The sequence below is a fragment of the Bos taurus genome, chromosome 21 (assembly GCF_002263795.3).
Source record: "Bos taurus isolate L1 Dominette 01449 registration number 42190680 breed Hereford chromosome 21, ARS-UCD2.0, whole genome shotgun sequence".
Classification (NCBI taxonomy): domain Eukaryota; kingdom Metazoa; phylum Chordata; class Mammalia; order Artiodactyla; family Bovidae; genus Bos; species Bos taurus.
In genome coordinates, this window is record NC_037348.1 from 30,383,799 (window position 1) to 30,411,556 (window position 27,758).

At 45.9% G+C, this 27,758-nt stretch overlaps 1 protein-coding gene across 1 annotated transcript in view; it reads right to left on the reverse strand.

The window, feature by feature from the left end:
- Positions 1-27,758, reverse strand: part of TBC1D2B (TBC1 domain family member 2B) — a 90,246-nt gene that overhangs the window by 12,609 nt on the left and 49,879 nt on the right. The window contains exons 4-10 of the mRNA XM_024982019.2: positions 19,603-19,766; positions 15,949-16,181; positions 14,866-15,261; positions 9,811-9,921; positions 8,280-8,473; positions 4,948-5,442; positions 1,998-2,115 (exon numbers count right to left, since the gene is read on the reverse strand). Coding sequence (XP_024837787.1) covers positions 1,998-2,115; positions 4,948-5,442; positions 8,280-8,473; positions 9,811-9,921; positions 14,866-15,261; positions 15,949-16,181; positions 19,603-19,766 — 1,711 coding nt within the window. The remainder of the gene's footprint in view (positions 1-1,997; positions 2,116-4,947; positions 5,443-8,279; positions 8,474-9,810; positions 9,922-14,865; positions 15,262-15,948; positions 16,182-19,602; positions 19,767-27,758) is intronic.

A 27,758-nucleotide genomic window follows, 5' to 3' on the forward strand; every position in this document is an offset into this window, starting at 1 on the left:
CCAGGATAATCAGCTGTCAATCTGGATACTTGAATGTACTGGGGAAAAGTCAAAAGGAAATATATCAAAACGCTAACTGTGGTTCTCAAGTTGGTAGGGTAACAGGTGTCTTTTCATTTCCCTCTTAATATGCATTTCTGTATTGCCTAACTTCAGCGAGCACCTATTGGGCTTCCCTGGTGGCTCAGATGGTAAAGAGTCTGAGGAAGGCTGTGAGAGGCCTGGGCCCAGTACAGGGAGGTCGTGTCTGAATCCGTGAGTGAAACAGATGGAAGGATGGGTGGGTAAAGGCAGAAAGGGAGGAGAGGAGTACCTGCAATGATGCAGGAGAGGGGACAGTGACCTAACAGTGGTGAGAGGACAAGGGAACAGATCTGAGCCACCTGGCAGGTGGCAGTGATCAGAAACAGCAACTCCAGGGGCACAGAGGGACAGGAAGGGGGAGTGTGGGCTGACCCAATTCCTGGCCTGGGGTCTATGGATGAGGGAGCAGTGGAGGTGCTAACAGAAGACAACAAGGGGGATCCCTCCCAAGACAGAAATGCAAATAGAAAGTAAAACACAGGGCCCAACCAGGCCAACAGAAACCACATGAAACATTTACAACAGGGATTTTCCCAGGGCAGTGGTCACACTGGTAACAGAGAGGGTGAGAACCCAAATAGTTGATGGTGAGGTGGCCCAGAGGCCAGGGCAGGAAGCCACCCCTAGCCTGGAGCAGGGGGAACCCCAGTGGCACAGACAGGAGCTGGTGCCATGGAGGAGACAGAGTCACCGGCAGGAAGTGCCCGAGACAGAGAGGAGAGAACGGCCCTCAGCTCTCTGCCCTCCTCCAGGCTCCCCACGTGCCTCTGCTGGCCACACAGGGGCTGGGAGATGGCCCGAGCCTGTGGACCAGCTGTAGGAACAGAGAAGAGCAGGGAAGGGCAGGGAGCGGCCGTGAGCAAGCAGACCAACTACCAGCACGAGACTTGAGACAAGGATGTGACAGCCCACAGGCCCAGCTGCAGTCAGGAGACACAGAGCTCTCAGGGAAGAGGAATGGACACAGGTCAGACACAGGAGGAGGAGGGCTGCCTGCTGGGGAGCAGAGAAAGTCCATCCAGAAGCCAACAACAGCAGAAGCCCCAGTCCAGCACAGGAAGAGATGCCCTGGGCTGCAAGGGCCAAGGGTCTGGTCCTGAGATGGGAAGTCACAAGTGGGACCAGAGCCCCTGGCCCTCCCAGCCCACATCATCCTACCAGCCCCTGGCTTCAGATTCCAGGAGCAGTGGGCAGGAACTGTGCTGTTCAGAGCTCCTGCTGCGGGCCGTGCTCATGGCCCCAGCGCTGTCCCTCTGGATCCATCACGACATTGTTCACAGGAGATGTGTTGTCCCTGCTGCTTCCGGCCAGTGAGTGAGCAGGGCAGGGGCACGGATGCAGGCGGGTCTTGTGTGCACTTTAACAGGTGACCTTGGCTCGAGGACTCCACACTGGCCTGACCAAAGCTTTCTGAGAACTGTACAGCAGGCTGGGGTCTTCCCCGCCACCCAAACCTCCGTCTTTTCGCTGGTCTGGGGGTTCTCCTGGCCTTCCCCAGTCCCTCCCCTTGATCCTTCGTGGGTTTTCCCCTCAGTAGTCTCTGGCACGTCTGCTTCTGCCTCGGCCTCTGCCTCTTGGAGAACCAGAGCTAACACACCCAGGCTCCCCAGGCACCCCTGAACTGTGGCTTTGCCAGCCAGGCAGAGTCCAGGGGAGACAGTGCTGAGCAGTGACCACAGAGCAGATCTGCTGGCTTCCAGGGCACTGAGGGAGCCCGACCAGGCACTCATTGGCTTGTGAGCAGCCTGGCCCAGTCTGGGGGAGGCGGGGGCGGGTGAGGGGGCGGGTGAGGGGGCGGCCTCCGTGTGCACCTTGTCACGCCCATGGAGCCTCCCCGATCAACGCTCAATTCAGGTCACATTTCAGCTCTAATTCTACAAGCTGCTGACTGAAGCACAATATTTTTAGAGTACCTGGGATCCTAGAAGAGTCTTTGTGTAATAGTCCCGAGGCATGAAAACTTCCACTATGGTGACTAGACACCAGAAGGCATCTTCTTGTTCCAGGTACAGGAGGGCCACGGCCACCAGTCTGCAAGCAAACGCAGAACAAGGTGAGCGCCAGCCCGGCCCAGACCCAGGCAGCACAGCCCGTCCTCACAGAGGGTGAGCGCCAGCCCCGGCCCAGACCCAGGCAGCACAGCCCGTCCTCACAGAGGCCTCTCTCACACCCATGCAGCTGCTATTCTCCAGGAAATAACAATGAGTTAAGTATCTTGTGGCAAGGGAAGCATTTCCTAGTTTGAAAAGCAAAGCCACATCCACCTTCCCTTTCGTTTGGTTTTTGTTTAAAGATGATGAAATTATTTCCCAATGATGTCGGCCTGATTTTTAAAAATGTTTTTCATGATAAGATTTTGCTAATGCAGCTAATTCTTTGAGTTTTTTGTTTAAGTTCCAACTAATCCTTTTACGCACAAAAAATTGAGGGGTGAATACAAAAGAGAAAGAACATACGATGGTTTAAAAACAACTTTCTTGATACCAATCTACTTGAAATGGGGCTTCACGCAAATGAACCATCCTGGGGGCTTTCTCAAAACACGGCATCCACGGCATGCACGTGGGGCAGGAAAGGGGGCTGTGTGTATCAGCTGTTCCGTCACTCAAGAATGGAAACCTGGGTCACTGTCACCACCGAGAGGTTACTCACCCAGTAACTTCATCAGGTCTGGCTCTGAGCAGGCATTCGGGACAGAAGGATGGGAAGGAAAAGGCAACGGAAAAGCCCTTCTCTACACACCCGAGAACTTCTGCTTGTGCATCACTTAAGGGAGAGACCTGAAGTCATTTCTTAGAATTTGTTTTTGTTTTCTTCCTTGGATAAAATTATAATGAAATCTCAAATTAAGAGGTTAAAAAAAAAACTGGGAAGGGGACGCCTTGAGTCAGCATGAATGGGATGGAGAGTAGAAAGGTTACAACGAGTAGAGATGGGTAAGGAGGGAGAAACAGGATGAGCTCAGCACCTGAGGATGCCACGAGAAGGGGCAGAGAGACTGAGATCCGCAGAGCCTTCGAAGACATCACTTTAAGCTAACTGATGTTCACGATGATAGGCGAGAATCACTTAGAAAAGGCTGCTGCTGCTACTGCTGCTAAGTCGCTTCACTCGTGTCCGACTCTGTGCGACCCCATAGACGGTAACCCACCAGGCTCCCCCTGGGATTCTCGTCCTTGGGATTCTCCAGGCAAGAACACTGGAGTGGGTTGCCATTTCCTTCTCCAATGCATAAAAGTGAAAAGTGAAAGTGAAGTCACTCAGTTGTGTTCGACTCTTCGAGACCCCATGGACTGCAGCCCACCAGGCTCTTCCGTCCATGGGATTTTCCAGGCAAGAGTACTGGAGTGGGGTGCCATTGCCTTCTCGGTAGAAAAGGCTAGTGTTCTGCTAAAGTTCTGGGTTCTCAGAATGTGTGTACAAAATAATGTGGATGGAAAAAAATCCAGTAAAATGGTTAGAAGTCCCAATGGTGATGGTGCAGAGAAAGTCTAAATTAAAGCTGGAAGGTGTCCTAAAGTGGGGAAGAGCTGATTCTATACCAGTGTCAGATAAATGGGGTGCTATTGCACCCCTAACAGGCATGCTCAAGTCCTCACCAAGATCCCTTAAGTTTCAGGTTTTAGCTTTCAGGAATTTTTAGACTGAGTATGCAATGTGAACTGTCCATTTAAGCAAAACAAGGCTGCTTTGTTAGGCAATATTTTATTTACAGCCTTTTTCTTTTTTTATAAGGGGACCATTGAGGAGCAGTTGAAGTCCCTCTTACCTTCAGGGCACAGAGAGGGGACCCTAGCCTGACCAGCACAGAAACAATGACTTCCTGGAAACCACTGGTTTCAGGTCTTAACCAACTAACATTCCAGCTTAAAAGCTCTTCTTCCTGCAATGCTCTCATCTCAGATGCAAAAGACAATCCGTATCCAGAGGTCTGTATCCAGCATGGATGAGGATTAAAAAAGGCCCAAGAGCTGCTAGAATAAATGTCAGCATTCAAAACGCAATGCATGCACTTGACTTACAGGAGAACTGCTAAAGATCACACATGGGGCTTCTTCATTCTTTGTTCATACTGCTAGCAAATACAAACATAACATGAACATAATCCACAATGATCTAGTGGATTATCTACTTTGGGAGGGATACAAATGGACTCTACTGACAGCAGCAAGTAGAAGCGGCAGGAGTGCGCCAGCTAGGTAAGAGACAGACAGAGGCAAAAAGCAGCCACTAGCGTCACAGTCCAGCGACAGGAGCAGCTTCTCAGAGCACAGACCTCAGTGCCTCCCGTGGCTTCATGCCAGGGCAGCTCAGCTCGGAATGAGGAGCCTGGACTGTTCAGAGAAGGTGAGAGGCTTTTCAGCGTCCTTTGCCTATGGAAGCAGGGAAGCATGCCAGACCTGCAGAAGACGCTAGTCCAAAATAAAACATGTTTGGGCTCTTCAAGGGCTACATTTTGACCAGCTGCAAAATTGTTTGGGACAACCTCATGACTGACAAAGATCCTGTATAAACAGGGAGTGCCCTTGGTGTCACATCATGCATTTTAAATGAATGAACACAAACTGCAGATCAAAACCTGAGTGTGAGGACAGCAGCAAGGAAATCTAAATGAGAAACCCAGTTGTTTCAAACAGTTTAGTGTCTTAAGACTTTTTGAAAGCATGCTTGTTTTTCTCAATTATTCTAGAATTGGTGATGGGGCATAATTAAAATTAGCTTACTGCAGCTATTAATACTTCTTTCCCTTAAAAGACTGGGTTTTCTTGGCTCACGGGGAAGGCAAGGGGGCTATCAGGCAGTCCGTGGAGCTACAAGCTATCTTAAGAACGAGGAGGAGCCCTCCATGGGCTGGGGACCCACCTGTTGAGACCCTGGCAGTAGCCAATGTCTGGATTCCGCCAGGAGAAGGCAAGAAGGACGTTGCGCAGCTTCTGTATGCCTTCCGAGGTGGGGCACGAGTAATGCTTGTTGTTGGGCAGAGTCCGCAGCAGGTCCAGCTCGATCTGCTTGGAGGCCGGGTTCTGTTTCTCCAGCGCCTTCTGAAGCAAAGTCTGGAAGTAACCGGGCTGAGTGCTGTCCTTGAACTTCTTGATGTGACGGTCTACACACCACTTCCACACCTTGGAACGGTGCTCGTGGGGGATGCCCGCACGGACCAGGTTCTTTAACTCCGGGGAACACGCCATCTCCCTGTTCACTGTGCTCGCAAAGTGGTTCTCCCACTTGACCCCAGTGGACACCTCCTGGTTTTCTGTGAGGTGCAGGGTCTTCAGGTCCAACGCCCGGACTCTGGCGACCAACTTCTCTTCCTCGTCATCCTCTGGGACAGTCTTAAACCCATAAATGTCGTATTCACTGTTGAGAAAAAACAAAACGAGAAGGTAAATGATGCAATCTGGCAAAAGGTCAGTGAAACATGAAAAAGAACCTAGAAATCTACTCATATTCAAATGGCGCTGTGATACATGATCAGGCATTTCAATCCAGTGAGAAAATAATTAACTTCTCAATAAACAGGTGAGAATAACTGGCTATCTGTATAGAAAAAAACTGCTTTAGATCCCTTCTTGATACTACACAGGGAAAAAAAAAAATCCAATTCTAGATGGTCAAAGCACTCAATGTAAAAGGCACAGAAAATACAAGCAAGACTGCAAACACAAGGCTGATAAATTTGGCTACATTAATATATTAATACATGTGCATGTATATTTATATAGCATACATATACACATGCATAACACTTATGCTCAAAAAATACCGTTTTAAAAAGTAAAAAGACAAAGGAGAAAACATTACATTAGGAGGATAGGATACTAGGGATGAAAAAGAATGAAGGCTGTGGTAGGCAGAATAATGGCCCCCAAAGACGTCCCTGGAATCTGTGAATATGTCACATTACATGGCAAGAGGTAGAGCGTATGTGGAATTTCAGCTATGGCACTTAAGACAGGGAGGTGATCCGGGGTGTCCCAGGTGGGACCACAGTAATCACAGGAGCCCTTCAAGGAAGAGGAAGGTAGGAGAGTGGACCAGAGAGATGTGACAATGGACGAAGAGTCAGGGGGACGTGACGTGGGAGAGGGCTTGGACCCACGGTCACTGGCTTTGAAGATAGAAGAAAGTGGCCACAAGCCAAGGAAAACAGGTGGCCTCGAGGAGCTGGAAATGGCCACACCTGATAACCAGCAAGGAAACAGAGACCTAGCCCTACAACCAGAAGGAACTGTATCCTTCCAACAACCTGAGTAAGCAAGGACACAAACTGTCTCCCAGAACCTCCAGGAAGGAATGCAGCCCCACTGATACCCTGATTTCATCCAGTAAGACCATGCTGGACTGCTGACCTACAGAACCGTTAGACAGTAAATATGTATCACAAACTTAGCAACTTAAAACACTGATGGTGATGGCAGTCACGGGAAACCAAAAGGAGGCCTTTCACACACTGCTGCTGAGTCTGTAAACCTGTAGGAGCACTCTGAAAATCGGATCCAGCAGAGCTGAAGATAAGCATATCCAACATGGAGAAACTCTCACGCCAACACATGGACACGTGGATACACACACCATGATGTCTACTGTATCACAGTTTGTAAAAAGAAAAAAGGGAACTACTCTTAAAGTGTCTACAATGAGATGAAGGAATAAAAAAGTGATATACAACGAAGCTGTGTAAGGCAGATAAAAAACTTGCTCAGGAGCTATATAAATCCATCTGTATAATTTCAGAAAACAATGTTGAAAGAAATAAGTCACAAAAAGGTATGAATATGGTAGGATTAGCATATTAAAAAGTGTCTTCAATTAGAGGTACATATTTAAGTGCTGAAAGTGGAAATGACATGCCTGGTACTTGCTTTAAAATATATCAGGAAAAAAGTTTCAGAGGGGAAGGATAAGAAGAAACAAGATTGGCAAAATGTTAATTGTTAAATTATTGGGTTACACTTACATACGGGGGTGTCATATGATGCTACTACTTTGAAATTCCGTAACGAAAAGTTAAAAGTAACTCAACATACACAGTTATCGTTCTACTTATACATAAAGTTTGAAAACATACAACGTAAACAGTAAAGTCAAACATGTGAAGGAAGACGATGTGGTGCCCGAGGGGAGACAGCTGGGCTCTGCCCTCACGGGAGTCTGTCCCTCCACCTCGCTCCCGGAACACAGCAGGAGTGCACGAGTGGGGAACCCGGCTGGCCAGACTGGGGTCCTGTCCTCGCCACTCCCTGGCTGTGTGACCTGGGCGAGTCACACATCCCCTCCCTGACCCCAGCGTCTGCATTTGCTGAGGATATAAACACCCTCCTCACTGAGTGTCAAACATGAGCAGTGGCACAGCTCCTGGCACACAGACCTCAGTAGAAGTTTTGTGACGACGGCACTGGTTGCATTCCGATAGCATATTTTTTACCTGTCATCTGAGTAGCAGGGACAAGGCAGGCCAGTGCTGTAGGCACAGAGAAGGGAAAGGGCGGGTCAGGCTGAGGCAGGGCTTCCCCTGGGACCAGGGCGGGGCAGGAGAAGCCACGCACAGTGGGGGCGGAAACAGGAGGAGACTGGACTGAGCGCATTCACAGACTTCTCCTCCTGCCAATGTTTCATAAATCTCATTTTTTAGAAACTAGGATATGAAGGTTCTTAATCCAAGATACTTTACAGGCTGCCAGACTCCGTGATTTTCTGAAAAACATATGCAATACTGTGTGTGTGTCCAACCGCATTTTGGGGCCAAGCGTGTCCATGGCTTGCATCAGACCCTCAGTGAGTTCTGAACCACTGGATCAGGTTACCCAAGTGTGCTTCCCTTACAGAGAAGGCCCAGTTACCCACTTAGGGGCTCCTTTGCTTTCAAACTCCCCAGGAGTGCAGCTGTACCCATGGGTCTCTGGAGAAGATTCTACTCCTCGGAGGACTGGCTCCTCTTATAGCAAGACTGGCAAGCATCCACGGTGGCACGGTACATGCAAGAAAAGTCTTGAAATCAAAAGACCTGGGCTGAATCCCAGCTCTGTTACTTGATTATGACAGCAAGATTGATGAGCTTACCTGACTGACAGTCCTTGTTATGAGCATCGAAGGGGACACAGAGAACTGTGTAAAGTTCTTGGTGAGTGGCCACTGTAGTTAAAGGGGGGCTTGAGAAATGGGTCCCCCCCCCCAGCAGTCGTGAGCTCCTTTACCTGACAAGATGAGGTTTAATGAACGCTTGCTCTGGATGCTCTGGACTCTCAACCTGCAGAGCGTCCTCCAGCAGCTGGGCTATGACATCCCGAGCAGGCCCCTGTTCTTCTGAGCAAACTGGGGTCTTCATTTCTTGGAGCAGTATCAAGTATTTGCTTTCTATCTGGCAGAGCTTGGCTTCCAGGCTAGAATACTGCAGAGAATGTGACAGTTACCTCCGTCCAGACAGACACACGGGAAGAGCAATCCTCAAGTACCTCAAGCAATCAACGAATGACAAGCCCAGAACCACCAGGAAGTGAGCCAGAGAGGGACTATATCCCAGGCAGAGATGAATTTATGCCACAGGCCACTTGTCTTATCTAAACGGTCCACTGGGCCCCCTCTTCCCTCTGGGGGAAGTACTGGTAATAAAGTAATAAGCAGAGAAGTACTGGTAATAAGGCTTCTGCGTGTCAACACACGAGTTCTGGACAGCGTTGAGGTGAACAGCAGAAACCAGGCCACACACTCATTACTGAGGTCCAGCTGAGCACAGCTTGGCACACAGGCCCCAGGCAGCCACCTTATGGTATTTCAATACTTTCCCAGGATGCTGTGACCCAGCACCAGCTCCCATCTGCTACCTTTTCAGACAAATCAACACATCCCTTGAAAACATGCAGGAACAAGGCCTGGGAAGATGCTCTGAGGACTGTTCAAAAGGTATATGAGGCATTTAATAGCTGCTGACACAGTGTCACTGAATTTCATTTGATTATCACTGGAATATCTGTGATGTCTGTACACTTTGCAAAGCCCTCTTTGAAAGTGAAGTGAAAGTGAAAGTCGCTCAGTCGTGTCCTACTCTTTGGAACCCCATGGCCTATACATTGCATGGAATTCTCCAGGCCAGACTCCTGCAGTGGGTAGCTTTTCCCTTCTCCAGGAGATCTTCCCAACACAGGGATCAAACATGGGTTTGCATCAAACCCGCACTGCTGGCAGATTCTTTACCATCTGAGCCACAAGGGAAGCCCAAGAATACTGGAGTGGGTAGCCTATCCCTTCTCCAGCAGATCTTCCTGGCTCAGGAACTGAACTGGGGTCTCCTGCATTGCAGGCGGATTCTTTACCAACTGACTTATCAGCATAGTCACATCTGACTCTCACACCAACCCTATCAGATTCAGAGAAGGCATCATGCTCACCACCCCCATTTATAGATATGGAACTGACTCACACAACTCAACAGCAAAAATCAAAAAATCCAAACAATCTTAATTTGGGGGACCTCAGAACTGTGTCTTTTTTTTCTATAAACTTCATTATCTGTGAATAAAACCCACATCTCAGGGAACTTCTATTGTCTTCATCACACAAAGTGAAATTAAACAGTGCTATCACTACATTTTAAATATATTCTGGTATCAGTAACCACATCCCTTCAAGCATGGGGGTTGAACTGATTTGAAAGCATGTCCATTTCTGAATTGTTTCTGAATCACATCACTTCCCACCTGAGGACAGAATGTACCCACACTGACCCACCTTTGCCATCAGATCCCTCTCTCTTCTTTCTGCATTTCTCCGTAGAGCTGCAAGTTCCAAGATTTCCTTATTTAGAAATTTATTTTGGGTTTTGTACCCCTGTAGATTATCCTGTTGGAAAGAAAAAAGTTCATCAACTCACACTGGTTGAATGTTGATTATCCTTTATAATTAATATTTTGCTCCCTTACCAATCAAATAGCCCTTTCTGAAAGTGAAAGTTGCTCAGTTGTGTCTGACTCTTTGCAACCCCATGGACTATACAGTCCATGGAATTCTCCAGGCCAGAATACTGGAGTGGGTAGCCGTTCCCTTCTCCAGGGCATCTTCCCAACCCAGGAATCGAACCTACATTGCGTCTCCTACATTGCAGGTGGATTCTTTACTAGCTGAGCTACCAGGGAAGCCCAACGGGGACGCTGTGGCTAGCCCTTTCTAAGTTAGACCAAGTTCTAAGGAACTGAAAATGATCACTAGGCACTTTCTTTCTTTTTTTTTTTTTTATTAGGCACTTTCTGATTAAGCTTTATGGCCACCCTTGGCAGGGGAAGGAAAGTAGGGACCACTGCATAATGAAGGAGATGGGGAAATAAATTTACTTGATGGTGGTGATTTTTCTCAACTGACCTTAGGAGAAGTAAGTAGGACTTATGTCCTAAATCTATACAAATATTTTATCTACCCACATTCACTGAGGTGGTACAAAAGGTAATGCCTTGTATTCATCTTGTTTTTTAACTAGAGAAACTGAGCAAATTTTCTGTCCATTCTCATTTTTACTTATCCAGTTTATGTAGAAAAGGCTATACACATATACAATGTTCTTAACTAAAGAATTACACTTAATAATGAATACCTATAGCCTACAGTGTATAAAGCACTTAAAGAAATTACGTTCCTCAATTTTTTTTACATTAAAAAATTTCAAACTTATGGAAAAGTTGGAAGAAAAGTACAATAAACACAATATACCCTTCACCTAAATTTGCCAGTGGTTAACTTTTGACACGTTTGCTTTATGTTTTAAGAGAACATCACAAGGACTTTCCTGGTGGTCCAGTGGTTAAGAATCTGCCTGCCAAAACAGGGGACATGGGTTCAATCCCTGGTCCGGGAAGATTCCACATGCCACAGAGCAACTCAGCCTGTGGGCCACAAGGAGAGCCTGCGTGCTCCAGAGCCCACGCACCACAACAGGAGAAGCCACCACAGTGAGAAGCCCGCGCACCTCAACTAGAGTCGCCCTCGCTCTCCACAACCAGAGAAGGCCCACGCGCAGCGACCAAGACCCAGCACCGGCAAAACAAAGAGAACATCACAAGCTCTCGACAAGTTCACCAGGTCCAACGAAAAGCTCAGGTCTGGCAGGAGCAGATGCTGTGTGTTAGCTTCAGCCCTTGACACTCGGAGCCAAGGAAGGGAAAGGTAATCTTTGAGACAATTAGGGCAGTGATTTCTAAATGCTCCCTACAAAATCCAGTCTTTTGCAAATGGGTTTGTCCCCTACTGTGTGTGAAGTTCCCGAGGAATCTCTGATCCCTCAACCTCAGGAGGAGCTAGTCACGATAGGTCCAAGGGTGGTCACCGAGCACCTTGGTCCAAGGCCAGGCAGTCAAGAAAGGCCCTGACCTCTGTGCTGTCCCAGGACAGAGACCACAGCCCTCCCCAGAGATGTGTCCAGAGATGCCCACATCTCCAAACTGGGAACCACTGTGGCGGCATACAATTTCCCTTGAAAACACAGAAGAACTGAAAATGTTCCCACAGTCCCTGTAATCGCTAACACTTACAGAGTCCCTGTAATCGCTAACACTTACAGACCAGCTAAGCATGGGAGAGAGCCTCAGTCTCACTTAAACCTCACAACTCTACTCTTTGGCAACTGCTCATCATCTCCGTTTCCTAAATGAAGAGCTGAGTCACAGGGAGGCCATGCGATGACTAAGTGTGGGTCTGGGAGCCAGGCCTGCTGGGCCCTTGGCCTGGGTGCTTGGCCCCAACTCCCACCTGAGCTCTGATCCGCATCACACGTTCTCGGTCTCAGCAAGAACATGTGTCATGACAAGGACTGGAGACAGCCGCTGTCAGACCCTGAATGAGGTCCACAGACTTCCTTTTCTAATCTAAATCATGACGTTCTCCTTTCTTCTGGTGTCTGGAAGCTCTCGTATTTGGAAACAATGAACAAACATCACCAAAAGGCAGGCTGACTGAAGGAAGGTGACCTAGAGGGCAACTGAGGAATACAGTGGACCGTGATGGGCAGAGACTGGGCACCACAAGGTGGGTTGGGGGAGCAGGACACGTCTTTGAGTTAAACTTCGTGCTTGAGTCTAAGGAAGTCCTGATAGTGCACCTCAAGGATTCTTTCTCTAGAATGACGATCACAGCCTTAACTTAGACTCTAGCAGGGGGACTTCCCTGGTGGTCCAGTGGTTAGGAATCTGCCTTCCAACACAGAGGATGAGGGTTCCACCCTTGTAAACAAACTAAGATCCCACATGCCGTGGGGCAACTAAGCCCACACACCACAGCTATTGAGCCCACTCTCTGGAGCCACGAGCTGCAACTGCTGAGCCCACACACTGCAATGAAAGATCGTGCACGCTGCAAGTAAGACCTGAAGCAGCCAAAAAAATAACGATTAAAATAAAACTCTATGGGATGCCAGGTGTTCTGTGAAGGCTTTACATGGACTACCTCTTTAAACCCTTACAAGACTATAAGGTAAGTGCCATTTTGCAGATGAACACTGAGGCAGAGAGGTGAACCAGCCTGCCTCAGGTCAGAGGTCATCAGTGATAAGGCCGGGTTTGAATATAGCCAAGTTTGGCTTCAGAGCCCATGCTCAATCTAAACCACCTCACCATACTGGGCCACACCCCCTTCCTCATTGGTGTTTATTACAGTTGTGATTCTGCTTTTTCCATTTTTGTGCTTTCTAAACTAAACTCTGCACTCCAGGAGGACAGAGACTGCCTACTTTGTGCAGAGTACAAAGCCCACCACATGGCTGGCTGGCTGGCTGACTGAATGAATGAATGAGTACTAAGCAGGAAAAGCTGTATGTATGAAGATATTCATGGAACAGCAAATCACAGGAAAGAAGAGAGAGGCTGATAAATAATGATGACAGAATCAAAAGATGAACAATCTGGAATCCCCCCCACACACACCTCGGTTCCACTCCCTGGTAAAACGTGCTCCCCTGCAGAGCACCACTCACTGCAGCCTGGAAACCAAACACCCTTGTGCTTCTCTCTAAATACTACAAAAACAGATATGCTTGCAAAACTTAAAATTCAGTTGAGGGACTTCCCTGGTGGTCCAGTGGCTAAGACCCTCCCCTCCCAATGCAGAGGGCCTGGGTTCAATCCCTGGTCAGGGAACCAGGTCCCACATGCTGCAATTCAGAGTTCACAGCAGGCGACTAAAACCCCATGTGCTACAATGAAGGTTGAAGATCCCATGTGCTGCAACTAAGACCTGGCACACCCAAATAAATAAATACAAATAATTAGTAATTTAAAAATTCAGTTGACCTTAAATAACAGGCTGTAAAAAGGGATGTAAAAAAAGACTATAAAAAGAGACTCAAAAAATACTGTAAAAAAGGGATGTATATTTAAGGTTGCATGTATACACTCTAGCTTGCATGTATACACAAAACCAACTTTTACTGGCAACACTAACCAAGACCTTTTTTTTTTTTTTAACACGGCTATTTTTGTAGCAGTTATAATTATAAAGTAAAGAGATTGAGGGCTGTGATGCTGCTGTTGCCCTTTAGGTTTTTCTCACCAATAAATCCTTCTGGCCTCACATTTCTACTGGGGGCTGTCCCTAAGAAGTGGTCACCATGGGAGACCACAAACATATTCCAAAAAAGTCATCTATTATTCCAGAGTTTTACTTTCCATTTAAGAATTATCTCTAAGGTCCAGGCATGACTATCAGTCAACCAGTCCACTGACGGTGCATGACAGGGACGGCCAGGCGTGAAGCAGGCTCAGGAACCATCTCAAACGCGCAAACCTTTGCCCTTCAAGGATAAACCGCATTTGGGGGACAAAATACCCTCGGTGCCACATTAACTGCAGCCAGGTGAGGAAGACTTTGGTGGGACTGATAGTTGCAGACCTGCGTGGGGACAGCTGGGGTCTGGGTTATACCAAATGCCTCTATCCTAGGGGACACTTCTCCACCTGAAACTTCTCCAAATCGAGAGCTGATGGCAGAAAAACTTCTGGGACCCTCTCGGTGGCCTGGCTGACAGTGGCCCAAGGCTTTTCGGCTCTCCCCTGGGGCCAGGTAGGTTTCTCCACAGGGCAGTTGTCTGCCCCCTGCCTCCCAGCGTTCTCTGTGCTCCTCCTACCTCATCCGCTGGTCACCGCCCCAGGTGTGACAGGGAGAGCCACCTCTGGTCAAGAACCAGCCTCCCATCCCAGGGGCAGCCCAGAGAGGCACACTGGGAGGAGACCCTGCCCTCCCTCCTGGGCGTCAGGACGCTCCTGCCTTAGGCGTGGGGGCAACTGACTCTGTGCAGGCCCTCTCCCAAGTATGCTGGGAGGCAGGGTCTGCTTCTCTACCTGAGCCCACACCAGCTGTCAGGAACGCTGCTCCCTCACCTGGCCTCCACTGTGTGCCAAGGCAGCTGTGCCAGGGGTGGTCCATGCACAGAGGAGGCAAGAAACAGCTGCAGGAGGTTACATGGAATAATGAAGCTCTAAGGGTGTATGAATAGAGAAGTCACAGCTGCAAGGGAGGGGGAAGATCTGAAACTGTTCTGACCTATGGCGACATCGACGGACTCAGAGTTTCATTTTCCAAGGAAGCTTCTTAGGAAACTAATAGTTCTCTGACTAGAAGTCTTGTGACACTTGTTGTTTTTTTTGTTTTGTTTTTTTTAAAAAAAGGGGGCACAGCTGCTCTGCTGTCATGCCGAACTAGCTCACCAAGGCCAGGTGCTCTAGAGTGCCTGCCATCAACGGACAGACTTGTTAGAGGATTTGGGGTTTCTTGTTCCCATAACAGGAGCCCATGCTCTGCTCTTACTTTCAACCAGTCCAGTTCCAGCTGGTCCCTGCCCGCGGGGGCAGCCACGGGAGAGCCGGGAATGCAGGTGGGAGAGGACGCGCTGCCCTCACACTCGCTGAGCTGCCGGGAGAGCTTCATGATGACCTCGTCCTTAGCCTGGATGGTCTCCATCAGCATCCCCAGCCGCTCGCTGAGCTCGCCCACTTTGCTCTTCAGCATCCTCACTTCCTGCTGAAGACTGTCTTTCTCCTGGTTGAACCTCTCCAGCTGGTTGGTGAGGCCCAGAATCTGTTCGTCCTTCTGGTGCAGAAGCCCCAGTGTGTCCTGTGGGACCCCGTCGCAGAGGCGGCTGCTTGTGAAGTACTTGTCGTACTGGGAGGACCGCACCGTCTGCTGCAGCAGCCGCACGAGCTCCTGGGAGCCAGGGAAGATGGATCAGGGAGCAGGGATGGGAGGAAAAGCAGAGATCATGACAAGTCTACACGGAGCAACCATTAGAGTTTGAGCAAATGCAGAAATTTAATGGAAATACCTTAATACCCAACTTCCTCTTGAAGGATCTCAAAAAATAGAGAAGGAAAAATATTTGTTCCATAAAGGCTGTCTGCAGAGAACAATGATAGGAAGCAGGAAATGGTGGACAGCCAGACTGCAATTAGCAACGGTTCCCAGGGAACATTCATCCATATTAAAACATCTGAGCTTTAAGTTCACTGATCTGCTGAGGAATTAAGTATAATTAGGTGTGATCAGCTCAAAAAAAAAAAAGCTGCTGTTTAACAGGATGTGGAAACTCTTAAAAACTATTCACAGGGCTTGGGCTGGAATTACACTCAAAGAGAGTGGGCGAGGTGCAGACAACACCCTCCCCAACTCACTCTGAGGGTCTTCACTCTCCTCAGAATTTCAAGTATCTATGAATAAACGATCAAGCAGAGCAGCAGTGCCTATGTCAGTGGCCATGGCAACACAGAACTCTTAGGGGAAAAGCACCTTCTGGGAAATAACAGAGTTAGAGAAACAAGAAAGCCGGGTTTTTCTCCTCCGGTCCCTGGCCTGCTGATGTGAGATAAGATACAAAGGTTGAGGAAGGAGAATTACCTTCTGACTGGCTAAGTCTTTTCTTAACCTTTCTAGCTCTTCCTGCTGGTTCTGGACAAGCAGCTGCATCTCAGAGGCCGGCTTGCTGGCGCTGCCACTGCCCGATGGCACCTCGGGTGAAGGGTCACCAATACTGTGACGATTTTTGTATGATCCAATCATTTCTTTCAAAGGGCGCTTTCCTTTATAGGGAATACGTCCAAAATCAAAGGGAAATCCTGAGCCAGTTATTCCTACATTAAAAAAAAAAAAGCTTGTTTTAAGTTCAGCCCCGATCTTCCTTCCAGAAATTCCAGTAAAATACATTAAAATACATTAATATCATCGTCTAAGGAGTTCTGCGTGCATCACTGTGCTCCTACCTTGTTCCTGAAAACAACCAAACTTAGAACCAAAGACGATCTTTCACATGATCACTTTTAAGGAAAACTTTCTCTATTCGATGGCTCAATTTTTGCATTGAAAGAGAAAGTGTTAGTCACTCAGTTGTGTCTGACTCTTTGTGACTCTTTGTGACCCCATGGACTATAGCCCACCAGGCTCCTCTGTCCATGGAATTCTCCAGGCAAGAATACTGGAGTGGGGGTTGCCATTTCCTTCTCCAGGGGATCTTCCCTACCCAGGGATCGAACCTGGGTTTCCCGCATTGCAGACAGACTCTTTACCAACTGAGCCACCAGGGAAGCTAAGAAAGTTTTTCCTGACTAGAAACTGAACCTGGGCCGTGGTGGTGGAACCACTAAACCACCGGCGAGGTTTAATGTTTAATGCTCAATTTTTGCGTTAAGACAGGTGAAAAAAAAGTTAGACTGTACATCAGTACTAATGAGGAATTTATAACAAAACTGTACTATACGTCTCTTAAGATTCTTTTGTAATGTTAAGTTTGTTTCTCCTAAGATCCGTTCTAAGCCTGTATGTTCACATCACCATTTTCCAATTTCAGGTACTTTGAGGACCAAAGAGAACAGAAACAGACAGGGAAAAACCCGGGTGCTCCAAGTTCCTACAGCATCAGCATCCTGAGCACAAGGTATCCCTTCCCCTGGGCACCTCAGTGAGGACAGGGCCGACATCTACAAGGTTAGCGGCAGGACTTAGAGATACACTAGGGATCCCTGGCTGCTTGCTTTCTGCTCATCTGTATTTACTAAAAAAGAAAAAACAACAACAAAAAACCCCACAAAAACCCCCAGTTCATGTTTTCTTAATTGTAAATCCATTTTATTCTCTTTCTTAAAAATACTGAGATAGCCAAATAAATTTTAGTGTAGGTGGATTTGAATATATATTAAAAATGTAAAGAGGAGACACAGGAGTACATACTATACAGATTCCATTTATATAAATTTAGAAAGCAGGCAAAACAAAATCTACGATGTCAGGAGTCAGGAGGGTGATTGTGGGGTGGAGGGAGTGGGAGGTGATAAAGTGATGCGAAGGGGTCTGGGGACGGGGCTGGCCCCGGCACTGTGCTGTTTCTTCAGTAAGTGCTGGCTACATGGATATGTTCACTTTGCGAAAATCCATCAAGCTATACATTTCTGACTAGAGGGCTTCTCTGCATGTATAAAGATCAGCTTATTGCTGCTGTGGTTGTCCAGTCATTAAGTTGTTTCCGACTCTTTGGGACACCATTGACTGTAGCCCGTCAGGCTCCTTTGTCCTTGGGATTTCACAGGCAAGAATACTGGAGTGGGTTGTCCTTTCCTTCACTAGGGTATTTTCCTGACCCAGGGATCAAACCTGCATCTCCTACATTGTAGGCAGATTCTTTACCACTGAGCCACCGGGGAAGCCCATGGAGATTAGTTTATTTCCCATGAATAACGTGGACAAGAAGCTGGTGGGCTTGATTCCTGATTCACAGGAAATACCCATGAATCAACAAGATAAAAATCAGAGCCATCTTTGTCTCTCTGTGTCTTTCACATGGGCTGCCTCTCAAAGGGCCAGGGGCTGAGCAGAGACTAAGGCACTGCCCCCAGCAGGGCTGGCAGTTCGTGCCTTGATCGAGTCACTAAGCTTCACTGATTCTTCCTTTCCAGTCTTCTACTGTGCACCCTTCCAGTTCATCCTAGAGTCTCTAGGGGAAATCAGAACCAACAATATTTACCTTCAACAATCCAAATCCCCAGCCCCAATCCCTGTTCCTCCAGGAGGCTTTCCCAGTTCACAAGGAGCCCCTCTACTGGGTGCCCCCCTAGCTGTGCCACACACTGGGTCACAAGGCATGCTCAGCTTGGCCATATCTTCACCACGTCACACTGGACCACAGGCTTCCATGTGACCATCCTGCAGATCACAAGTGAACTCCCCACCAAAGCAAGTCACGGTGGTCCTTTTCCAGGGGACAGAAAAATATTTCCTTTAGTGAACATGTGCTCTCAGTAAAGATTTCCTAAAACTCTGCCTCCTATTCCTGCCAGCCCATGCCAGAAGCGAGTACAAGGAAGAATTTCAAAATTATGTATTCCTATTTTTACATTTAAAACATTGATATTCCCTCAATGGATCCACGGCTGTGGGACCATGAAAGGCTGCTTAACAAAATGCTGATGGAGAAGTGTATGAATGAGTCAGGCTGACACCTTAAATCCTGGTGGACCTTAGTATCACAGAAAGAGGGAAAACCAGATATTACATCTTCCGGATGTGATTCAGCAAGAAATAAACAACATCCCCAGCCCCTACTCCACCCCAAAATATACTCTAGTCATAATTAAAAGTCAACCCTGAATCTGTACAGGCCTCTGCTCTAGCGACCAGTGTATACAGGAAATACTATGTACAGTGTATACAGGAAATACTGTGTATAGTGTATACAGGAAATATTGTGTACAGTGTAAACAGCGTATGAGCAAATACAGGGATGGAGGAGCCTGTTACATGACCTTACAGAAATACAATCATCAAAATCCAGAATGTGGGCAATTCCTCAGCATGAAGACTGTTTCTTCAACAAGCAGAGCAAGGTAAATGGAAGACAAAAAGAAAACAGAGAGCTGTTCAGCCTGAAAGAGACCTAAAAAGACACACGACTAAACACACCTGGGGGCCCTGTTAGCACCTCATTTGCTCAGGCCAACTGCAAGAATTACAGAACAACTGGGGAAGAAGACAAGCAGGACTTACTGAAGCTGTATTTAGGTTTAATGCTGAAGCTGTGGTTCTTTTAAAGAATCACCTCTTAGATATACATACTAAAATGTTTACAGATGCAGTGGATTAATATCTAGAATTTACTTTAAAATAACCCAGCTGGTGGTAGATGCCAGGAGGGGCAGGAGCTCAGAGAAGAAAGAAGCCAAAGCTGTGGAATATGACACTGCATTTTCTACTTTTGTGTGCATTAACACATCTCTATAAATAGAAAGTTTTCTTTTTTTTTTTAAATCAGTATTTCCGTAAAGAGCACCATGACTTCTGGATTTCCCATTTCCTGAAAAAGTCTCAGAACCCAGGACAGGACATTTACTTATTTCTTGTGACATCTCATTTTTAAGCTTTTATATTTTGTTTCCCACAGAGAGAACACACCTCCCATTGGGCCTCATGCTCCCAGCGATACCTGTGACCAAGGGTCTCCCACGGCATCAGGGGTTAGCAGGTGGCAGAGGCGAGAGCGGCAGACAACAGGGACCACGTCCATACCTTTGTTGCCTTCAGGGGCCTGCTTCTTCCTTTCTTCCTGCACCATGGACTCCTCCAGTTCCTTAGGGCTTGGCTCTAGAAGCTCCCACTCTTCATTGGTGTAAAACACACTCCTCCGACTATCATTATGCCCTTTCCCGGGACGGAAAGAAGACATTGAATTTCTATGGGGAAAAACAAAATGTTTAACTTTTTAAAAAATGGCAAAGCAAAATGTAATGTCACATATGGGCATGAATTTAAGCAAACTCCAAGAGATACTGAAGGACAGGGAAGCCTAACAGGCTACAGTCCATGGGATAGCAAAGAGTCGGACACGACTTAGTGACTGAAAAACAGCAACAACAAATATCACATATATACGATAGGCAAAAACTAAAATACGATTATAGCAAATGTTGGTGAGGATATGGAGAAATGAGAACTCTCATACACTGCTGGCGGCACGTATAAATTGGAACTATTACCAGGGAGAACAATTCAGCAACATACAGATAAATTGAAGAGGTTTTGACCCGAAGGCCCAACATCTCAGCATGAAATTCTTCAACATGTGCACAAGGAGACACGAGGAGGAACACCCACTGCAGCGCTGCTCGTATTAGCAAAACCCAAACGACCCGAACGTCTACTGACAAGAGGACACATGAACCGGAGCGCATTCACAGAGCCAAATACTATACATCACAAAGTGAATCTGCTCATTCAACAAATACTAAGTAAGTGCCTACTACGTGCCAGGCACTAAGTGTTTGGGATTTGCTAGTGAACAAATATTCTGGTCCTTGTGGAATGTACATTCTATCTAAGATTACATGAAGCATATGGACAAATATTCTTTAAATGCTGAACGAGAAAAGAAAGAAAACAGAAGCACGACATGTTTCATGTTATTTTTTTAACTTCAAGATAATACTACTAATAGACATCATTATACATACATATGTAGCAAAACTTTAAAAGTCCGCATAACAATGACAATTATCAAATACAGAATACTGGTTACTTCCATAAAAGGCAAGAGAAGAATGAGATCGTGGAGACAAGAGAAGGTTTGAACTGTATCTGTAATGTTTTAATTTGTGCTTTTAAAAGTGCAGCAGAAATATGACAATGTTACATAGTTTGGTAGTGCTACCCAGGTAGTCAACTCACTACAATCTACACTTGCCTGTATGCTAAAATTATTTCATTAAAACTTCTAAAAACTAGGTTGGGATTTCTACTTCCAGTAAAGATGGACTAAGAGGAACTAGATTTATAGTCATCTGAAACAACTGACAAACTGAACAAAACAGAGGAAACAATGATTTTCAGACACGACATCAGGCTGCACAGGGCAGTGGCCCCTGAGCGGTGGAACGCAAACCAGGCAGGCCCTTCCCCTGTCCAAGAGTAGTGCCTAGAGACTTGCAGGCCGCAGAGCTGGCAGGGGGACGCAGGGGTAGCCCTGCCATGAACTGATAAGACAGAGATGGGACTCCCAAGACAGGTGGAGTTCAGAGGGCATAGTATCGGCGAGAAGGCTGTACAGAGGGCTACAGAAATGTCAGAGGGTTCCTAGGTCTCCAGCTGAGTAGTATCAGGCTTGTGTGTAAAAAAGTTACTTGAAAATGGGGAAAGAACTCGCTACAGGAGCAGAGACTATCCCTGAGGCTCACACAGAGCCAGGAATACTGTAAAGCCCCACCAGCCAGAGTGGAATCTCCTGCGGCATCAGGTTGAGTACTCAGAAAAAGGTTACTGACGTTATCCCTGAGCTAAAGGCTGTTCTTATATTACCTAAAAAGCTTAAACGTGAACTTCTGAAGTTTTAAACTGTTTCTGAATAATTAAGCTACATTCCAGAACAAAGCTTAAGAATATATGTAGGACTTCCCTGGTGGTCCAGTGGTTAAGAATCCACCTGCCAAGGCAGGGGACATGGGTGCGATCCCTGGTCTGGGAAGATCCCACATGCCAAGGGGCAACAAAGCCTGTGCGCCACAACCACTGAGCCCGAGGGCCGAGAGCCTGCACTCTGCAGCAAGAGAGGCCACCACGAGGAGCCTGCGCACCACAGCTAGAGAGGGGCCCCCGTCGCCGCAGCGAGAGAAAGCCCACATAGCAACGAAGGCCCGCACAGCCAAACCAAGTAAATAAATAAAAGACACATGCACGTAGGAACACATACACCAAAAAATCCAGCACTCAGGTAAAACTCGTAATACTGACATTCAATAAAAAAAATTATCAGGCCTGCAAAGAAGTAGGAAAATAGAACTCATTTTCAGGAGAAAAATCAATAAACAGACTCAGAAATGACAAGTAATAAAATTAATAGAAAGGAATTTCGAAAGTTATTAAAACTGTTTCCCCATGTTTGAGAAGCTAGAAGAAAAGCTAAACAGTTAAATAGAGATATGAAAGATGTTTAAAAAATTCAAATCAAAACTTCTAGAGATAGAGGAAAACATAAGCAGAATACTCTGTGACATAAATTGCAGCAATGTTTTTTTAGGTCTGCTTCCTAGAGTAATGGTAACAAAAGCAAAAATAAACAAATGGAACATAATTAAACTTAAAAGGCTTTGCACAGCAAAGGAAACCATACACAAAATGAAAAGACAACTTACAGAATGGGAGAAAATATTTGCAAAGAATGAAACTGACAAGAGATTAATTTCCAAAATATACAAACAGCTCACAGTTCATACAGCTCAGTATTTTTAAAAACAATAACACAAACAGAAAAATGGGCAGAAGACCTAAATATGACATTTCTCCAAAGAAGGCATACAGATGGCCAACAGGCACATGGAAAGATGCTCAACACTGCTAATTATTAGAGAAATGCAAATCGAAACCACAATGAGGTATCACCTCACACCAGTCAGAATGGCCATGAACAAAAAGTCTATAGATAACAAATGCTGCAGAGGGTATGGAGAAAAAGGAGCCCTCCTTCACTGTTATAGGAACGTAAATGGTGCAGCCACTATGGGAAACAGTATGAAAGCTCCTTCAAACACTGAAAATAAAGTGACCATACGATCTAGCAATCCCATCCCGGGGCATATATCCAGAAAACATGAAAACTCAAATTCGAAAGATACATGTACCCCAGTGCTCACGGCAGCACTGTTAATAATAGCCAAGACATGGAAGCAACCTGCTAAATGCCTTTCAATAGATGAACGGATAATGAAGATGTGGTGTGTAAATATACATATACACATCCACACACACACACACACGGGGCTTCCCCGGTGGCTCAGAGGTAAAGAATCCACCTGCAGTGCAGGAGCCACAGGAGATGTGGGTTTGATCCCTGGGTCAGGAAGATCCCCTGCAGGAGAGCATGGCAACCAGCTCCAGTAGTCTTGCCTGGAGAATCCCATGGACAGAGGACCTGGTGGGCTACAGTCCATGGGGTTGCAAACAGTCAGACACAACTGAAGCCACTTAGCAACACATACACATACATACACACACACAGTGGAATATTACTCAACCTCAAAAAAAATAAAATACTGTCACTTGCAGCAACAGGTCTGGACTTACAGATTATCACACTGAGTGAAGTAAGTCAGACAGAGAAAGACAAACATATGGTATCACTTACATGTGGAATCGAAGAAACTAACACAAATGAATTTATCTATAAAACAGAAACAGACTCACAGGCATGGAAAGCAAACTTACAGTTATCAAAGGGGGAAGGAGGTGGGCAGGGACAAATTAGGAGTTGGGATTAACACGCACACACTCCTGTATATAGAACAAACAACAAGGACTGACTGTATAGCACAAAGAACTATATTCAGTATCTTGTAATAACCTAAAATAGAAAAGAAACTCAAAAGAGAATATATAACTGAAACACGTAGCTATACACCTGAAACACATCATAAATCAATTATACTTTAATTTTTTTTTAAATCTAGAGATTTTCTATGATGTCTATGTTGAAAATATACTTGATGGGCTTCATAGCAGACGAGACACCACAGAAGGAAAGGTTAGTGAATGTGATGACAGTGGAACAGAAACTATCCAAATAAAACAGAGGAAAGACGAAAGGAAGAAAGTTAACACGCATGGTACAATGTTAAACAAGTAATTATGTCAACTGATGTTCAACAAGGATGCCAAGAAATTCAATGGAGTAAAGACAGTCTTTTCAAAAAGTGGTACTACAATTGGTTATTTGTATGGGGAAAAAATGAACTTCAACCCTTACCTCACATAACACATAAAAATTAGCTTAAAATATATAAATGAGTAAGAATTAAAACCACTAAAATTCTAGAAGAAAAGAGGCAAGAAAATATTTGTGACACTGGGTTATGCGAAGACTTCCTATATAGAACACAAAAAACACAATGTGTAAATGATTAAAATGACAAAATGAACTTTATCAAGATTAAAAATATTTTCTTCTTTGAAAAATATTTGCAAAACCTATATCTGATAAGAGAATTGTATTCAGAAAATACAAAGAACTCTTACAACTCAATAATAAAAGAAGAAACAACTCAATTAAAAACTGGATGAAGGACCTGAACAGTCATTTCTCCAAAGATACACAGATGGCCAACAAGCGCAGGAAAAGATTCTCAACATTATTAATCAATAGGGAAATGCAACTTAAAACTGAAGCGAACCACACCCACCACAATGGCTAAGTTAAAAACACTGGTGATGCCAAGTGTTGGAAGGGATGTGCAACCACTGCAAAGGCCATGTGCTGCTAATGGGAGCACGGACGGTGCGGCCACAGGAGGACAGCAGGGCTGCTAATGGGAGCACGGACGGTGCGGCCACGGGAGGACAGCAGGGCTGCTAATGGGAGCATGGATGGTGCGGCCACGGGAGGACAGCAGGGCTGCTAATGAGAGCACGGATGGTGCGGCCACGGGAGGACAGCAGGGCTGCTAATGGGAGCACGGACAGTGCGGCCACAGGAGGACAGCAGGGCTGCTAATGGGAGCACGGACGGTGCAGCCACGGGAGGGCAGCAGGGCTGCTAATGGGAGCACAGACAGGGCAGCCACGGGAGGACAGCAGGGCAGCATCTTCACAAGCTGAATACACACTCAGCTAAAGAGCTCCACAATCCCGATTCCCCATATTTACCCAAAAGAAATGAAAATATGCCTACACATGGATGTATAACTGCAGCCATGAAATCAGAAGATGATCGCTTCTTGGCGGGAGAGCTATGACAAACCTAGACAGTGTGTTAAAAAGCCAAGATACCACTTTGCTGACCAAGGTTCATATAGTAAGGCTGTGGTCTTTCCCACAGTCATGTATGCATGTGAGAGCTGGACCATTAAGAAGGCAGAGTGCCAAAGAATTGATGCTTTCAAACTGTGGTGCTGGAGAAGACTCTTGAGTCCCTTGGACAGCAAGGAGATCAAACCAGTCAATCTTAGAGGAAATCAACCCTGAATACTCATTGGAAGGACTGATGATGAAGCTGAAGCTCCAATACTTTGGCCACCTGATGCAAAGAGCTGACTCACTAGAAAAGACCCTGAGGCTGGGAAAGATTGAAGTCAGGAGGAGAAGAGGGCAACAAAGGATGAAATGGTTGGATGACATCACTGATTCAATGGACATGAACTTGGGCAGACTCTGTGAGATGGCGAGGGACAGGGAAGCTTGCGTGTTACAATTCACGAGGTCACAAAGAGTCGGACATAATTTGGTGGCTGAACAACTACACATAGGACTTGGATGTGAATACTCAGAGCAAGCATTATTTATAACAGCCCCAAACCGGATATACACCAAAAGTCTATCAACTGGTGAATGCATAACCAAACTGTGATATATCCATACTTACTGCATACTATTCAGGAATGAAAAAAGAAGGACCTATAAAAACACTCAACAGTATAGATGAGTCTAAAAAAGATGATGCTCATGAAAGAAGACAAATACAAAAGACTACACATAGCATGACTCCATATACAAAAAATCCTTAAAAATTTCATACAAAGGGGCATGACAGAACTTTATAGGGTTGTGGAAATGCTCTATATTTTGATTATAGACGTGTTTACATGACTATGTGTAATTTCTAAATTCCATCAGCCTGTACACCTAACATAGGTAAATTACACTTCAGTAAGGTTATTAAAATAAAGAAGAGGAAGAAATGTGCATCATTCAGAGTTTTCTGAGGCAGATTAAAAGTAAGGGGGGGATGTAGCTTCATCTCTAGTGTGAATCAGATGATATTCTCATGTAAAACAGTCATTTTTTCAATGTTTTACATTTCTGAAAGCATGATTTTTTTGCCTTGTCTGAATTTCATCAAAGCACTTTAAGAATTTAGAACAATGTAGAGAAATTACTTAATACACTTATGTTTCCCTCACTCTACTGAAATTCACAGACAACTGCATAGAGGAATTCCCCAAGAAATTCCCCACTATAACCCAATATGCAATGTTGTGGTAAAGTCCGATTTTATAAAAATTCTACCATTGGGGAGAAAGCTATTTCAAATAGTTGCTCAGAAGAAGAAGAAACTCTAACAAAAGCTGCATACGATTTTTCTCATTTCTTTGATACAACTGCTGAGTAGAGGCGCCCCTGGACCCTCTACACTATAAAGTTTCCCTGGCCTTGCTAGAGCCAAGGTCTCACAGCAGCTTTCACTCACATGCCACATGTTACTTCCATCATCATCTATTTGAGGAGTTAAGTTCTTCTTGCCATTTGCCTGAGCCTTAGAACTATGCTACTCAGCTCTGGTCCTTAAAGGGATACAGAAGAAGGACTTAGAGAGCAGGAAAGAACTGAACTTGTCTGGGGAGAGAGAAGAGTGATTTACATGACTTAGGACTTCCTCAGCTTGGCCTTGTCATTCCTACCCTGTCTCGGGGCCCACATGTGCAAACACCATGCTCTCACCTGCGGCCAAGGGACTGAGCCTTGGTTGGGGGAGGTACCATCTGCCAAGCCTTATGTGATGAAGAAATGAGATCAGGCTCAAAACGAAAGCCTCTTTAAGCTGAAACACTAATTGCTGCTTTTTGATCTTACGCGGTGAAAGCCAATTCTGTGACCGTGCCACATGGGGGTCAGTAGAGTACACGCTCCTCAAGCCACTGTGTCCTCTCCAGTCAGCAGAGGCCTCTGCACAGTGTCCTGCCAGCGCACTCTTGCGAGTTCACAACCAGTCTAACAGGGTTCTACTGGCCGATGCTCGGGGCCATTCTCGTTCAGTGCTTGTTCACCTCTGAGCAGAACTTCTGCGTCCTTCCAGGCACCGTACTAGGTGCCTGCTGTTTCATTCACTAAACACTCAGCTACTCTGATCTGAAAGGTAAAGTCAGGGACCACCGGGCAGCCAAATGTCACCTTGATGGCTGCAGTGTGCAGGCTGAACTTTTACAGACGAACACCAGCAACAACACTGCAAATCAACTGAACTCCAATGAAAGTTAAAAAACAAAAAACCCAAACAGCAGCAACTATATAATTAATAAGGAAACCTCTATTTCTAGGTTCACATATTTTAATTCGATTTTTCTACATACAGTTTAAAAGGTTTATCTAAAACGTAATAATTTCAATATTCATTTTGACTCTGATAATCAGCTAGAATTTTATAGGCTGACAGAATGGCTGGAAAAATACATCATCAAATCCTTCAAGAGCTCAAAACTCCACAAACACCCTGCACAAGCAAGCTTGGGGCTCTATCATCACCTTGTCTATGGCAGGAAGACAGCTGCAAAAGGAGGGCAGGCTACCTCCGGAGTGCCCAATCGGCTCTATCCCTCCTGACTACGAGCCCCATCAAGAGAAAGAAAAAGTAGGGGTGGAGGGGCTCTGACCGGCAACAGCTTTCCAATGCTGCAGTGTCTCCTCTTGTACACATCAATTATTCAGAGAGATTCTCACAAGGATATGGAGACATATGTACAAGGACACCAGGACAATGTTATTTGAAATGATTTATTTGGGAAAAGGAGTACATCAAGGCTGTACATTGTCACCCTGTGTATTTAACTTCTATGCAGAGTACATCATGAGAAACGCTGGACTGGAAGAAACACAAGCTGGAATCAAGATTGCCAGGAGAAATATCAATAACCTCAGATATGCAGATGATACCACCCTTATGGCAGAAAGTGAAGAGGAACTCAAAAGCC